The sequence below is a fragment of the Nematolebias whitei genome, chromosome 10, assembly GCF_014905685.2.
Source record: "Nematolebias whitei isolate Nwh7 chromosome 10, NemWhi1, whole genome shotgun sequence".
In the NCBI taxonomy this organism is placed as follows: Eukaryota; Metazoa; Chordata; class Actinopteri; order Cyprinodontiformes; family Rivulidae; genus Nematolebias; species Nematolebias whitei.
The window spans coordinates 14,251,720-14,259,426 of NC_056507.1; the positions used below are offsets into that span (position 1 = coordinate 14,251,720).

General features: G+C 36.4%; 2 protein-coding genes across 2 annotated transcripts in view; both read left to right on the plus strand.

The window, feature by feature from the left end:
- Nucleotides 1–1,084: 1,084 nt before the first annotated feature.
- steep1 (STING1 ER exit protein 1) lies at nucleotides 1,085–2,412 on the plus strand. Its single transcript, XM_037682691.1, has one exon. It carries the CDS (start codon nucleotides 1,230–1,232, stop codon nucleotides 1,905–1,907), a length of 678 nt encoding a protein of 225 aa, XP_037538619.1. The 5' UTR covers nucleotides 1,085–1,229; the 3' UTR covers nucleotides 1,908–2,412.
- A 3,483-nt stretch (nucleotides 2,413–5,895) lies between these two features.
- nup93 (nucleoporin 93) overlaps nucleotides 5,896–7,707 on the plus strand; it is a 34,896-nt gene continuing 33,084 nt past the window's right edge. The window contains exons 1-2 of the mRNA XM_037682692.1: nucleotides 5,896–6,043; nucleotides 6,920–7,102. Of these exons, the coding sequence (XP_037538620.1) occupies nucleotides 6,924–7,102 (179 nt within the window). The 5' untranslated portion in view covers nucleotides 5,896–6,043; nucleotides 6,920–6,923. The remainder of the gene's footprint in view (nucleotides 6,044–6,919; nucleotides 7,103–7,707) is intronic.

The window sequence follows — 7,707 nt, forward strand, 5'->3', positions numbered from 1 at the left end:
TCTTAAAATTGGCATTTTTAAGATGCTATTTAGTAAAAGTTGTCTAAGCAAACCAAATCTCTTATGCCCCCCAAACTGGGCAAGCATCCTGATTAAAAGGGGGGGAATATTGACGGGAATGAACCTCTACAGAACTTTGAACTGAAAGGTGTATTTCCTATGGGGAAACCAAAATCGGTCTTTTAAAAAAAAAAAAAAAAAATTGCAAGGATGAGTTTAAAAGCAGTTGAGGAAATGACCTGGCCTACAGCAGCACTACAGGATGATGACTTCGGAAAGTCTAGCAAGATTTATCTGTCTTTAGATGGTGCCCACTTCATGGACACTGGAAGTTGATTATGGATTTTTTTTTTTAACATAAATGGAACATTCCAGCCTGAAAGTGGTGCCAGATCTATATTTGAAACCAGGTTCTAATTTTAGTGATTAAAGTGGAAGAAAGCTGTAACATTTTTAATGTGGAAGTTAAGACGTCTGACCAAAGACAAAGGTTCTTTACCTTGGCCAAATTAATGCCATCAAGGGCATTAATTTAGGTCAAAGCTTAAAATGACTAAACTTTAAAGCCCCCCCCCCTTTTTTTTTTTTTTTTTTTTTTTTTTTTTGGAGACAAACGCTGCAGGAGACCTCGGATGAACTGTTCTGTGGCTCAAGCAAAACTAAAATTTAGAAACTTCAACCTTAACATGTAATCTTTCAAACTATAATTTTAAAGCCAGTGGGGCCTACATGTAAAATCCTTTAAAAAAAAAAAAAAGATTTTAAATCGTTTCTGGCTTGCTCCTTTTACTAAAACCAGTCCAAGTTGCATTAACTTAAAAGTTTCAAAGGGATGAAACGACAAATATTGGTTTTGCCAGTAAAACGATGTATTAAACTGTCTAATTCTCATTTTGTCAACTGTTATGGCTTATTGTTTATGTAAAAAAAAAAAAAGTATACAATTTCATGCCCAGAAAATGAGAATTTGTACATGTGGAGCTCTAATTCATCGTTATTAAAAGTCAATCGCGATGCTCTCGAACCTTAGCGGAACAAAAAAGAAGCGTTTGTTTCTGTCGGGAACAAAGTTAGTGACGTACACCGGAAGTCGTTTCTGTTTGAGCTTCCATTTTTTTTTTCTCGCTGTGAACACAGACTTGCATAAGCGTATATACGTGTTTATTTTTATGGCTGTGAACGTTTAACAGGTCGGTACTTTAAACTGATCTTGAGTGTCGGAACCGAACATGCCGAAGGTCGTGTCCAGAAGTGTGGTGTGTTCCGACACCAGAGACCGAGAGGAGTACGACGACGGAGAAAAGCCCCTTCATGTTTACTACTGCCTGTGTGGTCAGATGGTTCTGGTTCTGGACTGCCAGCTAGAAAAGTTGCCCATGAGGCCTCGGGACCGGGCCCGGGTCATAGACGGGGCCAAACACGCGCACAAGTTCTGCAACGTGGAGGTGGACGAGAACGCGTTCATAAAGCGAGCCGAGGGCATCGAGAGGCAGTACCGCAAAAAGTGCGGCAAGTGCGGGCTGCTGCTCTTCTACCAGCACCAGGAGAAGAACAACCCGGCCACCTTCATCGTGGACGGAGCCGTCGTCAAGTTCGGGCAGGGCTTCGGGAACACCAGCGTCTACAACCAGAAGCAGCCGGAGGCTCCTAAGAAGGTTCGGGTGATGATGACCAAGAGGACCAAAGACATGGGCAAGTTCAGCTCCGTCACCGTGTCCACCATCGACGAGGAAGAGGAGGAGATCGAGGCCCGAGAGGTGGCCGACTCCTACGCCCAGAACGCGAAGGTGATCGAGAAGCAGCTGGAGAGGAAGGGCATGAGCAAGAGGAGGCTGCAGGAGCTGGCGGAGCTGGAGGCCAAGAAGGCCAAGATGAAGGGGACACTTATTGACAACCAGTTCAAGTAAAGCAGCGTGAGACAGACTGGGACATCCTGCAGCTCCTCTACATCACTTTGTTAGGAGAGGACGCTGTGGACAGAGCTGATGATGTGAGGCCTCTGAGCAGAGACAGATGCTGAAGTTGCTTTAAAGTTATTTTCTATAAAAATTAAACAGTTTGGTAATTTTATTAAAATATCTTCTTGTTGTTTTCAAGCTGTGAAAGCAAAAGCACCAATCTGTTTGAAAAAGTGACGGTAATGACTTTAAATGTGTGATGAAGTAAAGATTGATTTTCTCAACAAAAGGAGAACCCATGTTGATTTGAATTTTTAAATTGTTTCATTAATCTTATTTGTGTCAAATATAAGTACTATCATCTTTTAATTCTGTAAAGCTTTTTTTTTTTTTTCTCCCCAAAATGTTGCCTCAGGTTTCAAGGACACGTATTGACTTTTTTCCCTGTAAAAAATAAAACAAATTGTTTAAAAGGTTTTTGCCACACCAAAGTGCATTGATGTATATGAGCATGCTTCACATTTATTAGAGCACAATGAAACAAATAGTTCAAAAGTTGAGACTAATTTTAAATTTGTTCAATATCAACATTATACTGAAATGTTTAAAAAATAAAATCTGGTGGATAATCTCACATCTAGTCGAGTTGTTTAGGAATTGGATGTGACTTTAAAAAAATACCTAAAATAATGAGGGCAGAATAGGGATGAGTTTTATCACGTTTGTGAGGAATTATAACTAAAAGTTAAGAATATTGTATAATCATAAGACAAGCATTATGATGTAGTGGAAACCACAGGTGGATTTCATAAAAACATCTGAAAATGACTGTCAATATAAATAAATACGGAGTAAAAATCTTGAAAACAATGTAATGACAGGATGTGAAGATTTGGCAGTGAAATGGTTACTGGGCCAGGGGTCTGCAATCTGTGGCCCTGCAGCAGCTTTGAAATAAACACGAATAATTATATTCATAACAAGAGGAAGCTTTCCTGTGAATAAAATGTTTGTGACAGAACGACGTTAACGCAAGGAGCTAAACAGACTGAACTGTTTGTCATAACAATTTGTTAGCCATTTCGTGAAGCCACATTTCATCCATACATTGTAATTTTTCTCTGAAATCCACCATAAAAATAAAAAAAATCAAGATGCTGAAGAAGGGAAATAAAATGGTTTTTTTTTTAACGTGAAAGAATATTAAATTATGAAACATTGAAATGAGGCACTTTAAATTAGAAATAAAGATGTGCTTTTGATAAAAAAAAAATCAAAGTTAAAATAAATGAATGAAGGTTTCTGCCTTCATTAAGAAATTTGTAAAATATCCAATAAACTGTCAGCATTATTATGTCCACTTTAATAATTAGGATAGAAGTATTACAGACTTTTGGCCAACTGCTGTTTTTAAGTGCTTTATAAATAAAGATTTATGGTATCGTCCAGCAAATATAAAAAGGACTTTGCAAATTTCAGTGTTTATCAACGGGAAGTAACTTGACCTCCTCACATAAAAACTTGTCTTTACGTTTGTCCTAACATGTAAAAAGCAATAAATCACAGTCATTTACAGTTCTGTAATTTCGTAATCCAACACACTAAAGCTTTAAAAACAGACTTATGCGACAACTGAGTTGTGTTTTCCAGGGTCTGAACAAATGTTCCAGGTAGAAATTACCGTGTTATTGAGCTGTGGTGTCAAGGAATAAATGACTGCAAATCAAGATGAAGTGTTTGTTTTAATCACCGTTTAGTCCACCCCCCCACCCCAGTCCAGTCCAGTGTGCAGTGACTTGTATTTTGTTGGAGTCAGAATATCTGCCACAATCAAAACTGTGTTTATCTGCAAGGACTTTGTCTGCTTGTGTTTGACGTCAGGAGGATGTGCAAAATAACAACCTTTATTTGGTTGAAGATTTTGTAGTGAAAAGTCTCACAAGGTGTCGTGCTACTCATTCCACAATTGTGTTTTCTTTTGTGTAGCAATGAGCACATCACATATTGTATTATATAACAAATGAGCCTCTGGGTTTGTGCTCCACACGAGCGGATCAGAGCAGCATATTGAAGCCTGGAAGCAGAAATCCATCAACCATCTGCTCTCTGGTTCAAACTGCAGCCAGTTTCTTCTCATGAGGCAACAGCAAGGATTAACACAAAAGCAAAGAGTGTACATTGTGATGGATTATTATTATTTTTTTACAAAATGTTCAAATTATATTTTTAAATAAAATAACCAGCTAATTAAAAAAAGCAGACAAATTACTGAATAAAAGGAGTTATTTTATGTTTTGAAATAGGAAAATCATTGAAAATGGCTGAACATTTTTATTATTGCCTGATTTTTGGTGATAAAACTTAAGTTTTTTACCAGGAATGAAATTATTAAATGTTACCAAAATGACATTTTTCTAGTCACAAAATGTTCAAGTTATATAAAAGTGATAGTTATTTTTTTTTTAGATTGAATGAAATTAATAAGAATTTTGACATAGACACAAATAATTACTTTAAATTCTTCTTAATTTGGACATTCAGTGAAAGTTTTCATGGACTGTTATTAAACACATGTCTGCCTTTTGAAATTAAAATATTGTAATGCATATTTCCAAAATTTCTTTAAATATTACTTTCAGGAAAACAGATTTAAGAAACATTGTTAAAGCTTGATGTAACGGGGAATTTTAATTTACAAGAGTTTTCTGGCTCCAAAAGTTTGAAATGCAGATAAAACATTTAAACATTACAGTACAAATAAAACATTTTAGAGCTTTAAAAATATAATTAATAATAATTGAATAAATAAATGAAAGGAGATACTTTCAGGAGATATTAAAATGTTTAAAGCAGTCTTGGTAAACTGCTTCCTGAAGAGCCTTCAAAACTTTTTTGATCATTAATTGTTTCTCACTTATTTTCATTTCAGTATCATTTCAGATCAGTTTGTTTGTTTATTAAGTCACTTCATACTTACCTGTGAATCATTAGGGCATTAAAATGTTCCTAAACTCAAGGGATGAACCTGCCTGCGTTGTAGTAACGACACAATTTAATTCAGTTCAGTTTATTTATATAGCGGCCAAGTCACAACAGAAGTCATCTCAGGGCACTGAACAGAAACAGTCATATATACGGAAAATAAAGTAAGTTAAACTATATATAAAGTAAGTTAACACTATTTTTCTGAGGAGCAAATTACTTTGAATTTAGCTTCATAGCAGAACTCTCATCTTGAGCAAGCACGAAGGCAAAAGTGGAAATGAAAAACTCCCTCATGAGGAAGAAATCATTAATAGAACCAGGCTCAGAACAAGCGGCCATCTGCTTCAACTGGATGGGTTTGAGAGGAACAGGAAGGAGGAACAGATACACAATGGCAGATTGAGAATCACGTCCAGATAGATAGAAATAGAAAAAGATATCAAATAATATCCAATTAAAACTATTCAATTTCAACAATTCATTTAAGGAAATTAGGTCAATTTGTCCTCTAGGAGTCTAAGAATCATAACAAGCCAACCCTAATTATAGGATTTATCAAAAAGGAATGTTTTAAGCCTAGTCTTAAAACACACTGCAGACAAACTATAAAACAACTATTTTTTAAACAAGATTTTTTTAAATCTTTTTTTTTACTATCTCACTGGTTTCTGCTGGATTTTTTATTTTATATTTTTCTTAATAGTTTGACTTTCAGAAACTGTTCAAATGTTGCAGAGTTGTCCTGAATGGTCTACTTTCTTTTTTAAGCCTTTTTTTAATAAACTGTCATGGTCAGGTACAAAGTAAGTAAAAAGCAACCTAAATAATAATAAAAAAAAGGTTTTAAGAAATATTTAGTAGTAGTAGTTTAAAACGTTTGACATTACTGTACTGGAAACAAATGGCCTTCACAAGAGCCTGAGTTATTGTACTTTACTCTACAGTAGATGTCGCTGTTCACTTTCGATAAGTAAAAAAAACTTCCGGTTTGACCTGGATATTGACCAATCACAGTTAAGATTAAAAAAAAACCCGGGGTAAACGTACTTTTACGGACTACACTTTCACGCTGAATGAAACTAAGAGATAATAATAATAAAAAAAAAGACTCACCTAAGAAGCACAGGCTGAAAGATAATTTCACCCACCTTGAAGAACAGGTATTGTCATTTTATCGTAGCCCAAAGAGAAACAACTGAAATAATAAAGTTGACACGTGAATGCGTTAGCATATTAGCCTCACGGCTAACACCAGAGCGCCGTTATTTCATTTCAGCATGTCAACAAAGCTATGGTTGAAATCCAGTGCCACCACTTTGATGTCATGTCTGAGATCATTTGTTAAACCCAGTTCGGTTGCAGTTTTCTATGAATGGGTCTCTTTTTTTAATATTTCGGCTTGTTGGAGTTTAATTTTTAATGCTAAGCTAACACGGTCAGACAAGTGCTAACTAAAAACCAAACGGCTGTCAAAGCTATCTATTAACTAATATTTACTTGAAACTGCTAACCCTGTAACGGTCTGTAAGATATCCTGAATAATTTAATTGCTCCAAACTAAAGTGTCGGAGATCATTCATCAAACCGTGTATATTTAGCTCTGTTATGTGATTTTATCATTTTCTTTGCCAGAAATGTACTTTTACATTTGGATAATTAATAATAATATAATTATTAATAAATACTGCCATCAAAATGTATTTTCAGGTCAGGAAAATGTTGCAACACTCATTCTACACTGCAACTCTTGCAGAAAAAGAGTTTGTTTTTTTGTGTGCTTGTACTCCTGATATTTGTCCACAATAAAGAATGCCTGTGATTTTTTTTTTAAACAAGTATGTCTTGTGTAAAAGCCACTGCATTATTTCTGTACATTCCTAACTTTTTTCAGAATATTTAATTATTTATTGTTTAAGCTTTCAGAATAGTTTGTTACAGAACCAGAACAACAAAACACCTACCATAGAGCACTTTTTGCACATCTTAGGTCCAAGTATGTAAGTCTGATTTATTGACTTCTTTTTTCTCTGTTGTAGCATCATGGATGCAGAAGGTTTTGGAGAGCTTCTGCAGCAAGCAGAGCAATTGGCTGCAGAAACAGAAGCTGTGTCTGAGTTGCCGCATGTTGAAAGAAACCTTCAGGAGATCCAGCAGGCTGGGGAGAGACTTCGATCTCGCACCCTGACCCGCACCTCCCAAGATGCAGCAGATGTTAAAGCGTAAGCTATTTTATTTTAATAAGCTCTTTCTAACCCTGAAACTTTCATACGAAAATTCTAATATTTACCTTTTAGAAAACTTAATGTGTTGGAGAGAAAATATTTTTGTAAGCAATTTCTGGTGTTTCATGCCCAAATAGTTGACACTAGTCATAGTGATAATATATCAGTTCAGTTCCCGGCCCCACTTCCAGCCTCAGGCTCAAACTCCGGACTGTCATGGCAGCCGTCTCCATGATCCTTCATTTGCCTGCATGGACCAAACTCTACTGAACAGTTCGGTTCTGCGGGGAAAGCTTGGATGTTCTATGTCTGCCAGACCCAGTTCTGGAGGGCAGTTGCTGCGATCGTTATTATCAATCGGCTAACGGGACTGCGCTGCCAACAAGACCTGCTAATGCTGCTAACAAGACCATGCTGCTTACAAAACCACCCTGCTAGCAATACCATGCTGCTAAAAGAACCTCACTGCTAACCGAGCCACACTGCTATCAGTTCCATGGTGTTAATGAGGCCATGTTGCTAAGAGAACCTCACTGCCAACAGAACCACTCTGCCAATAGGATTATACCGCTAACCAAACCACACTGCTAACAGTACCATGG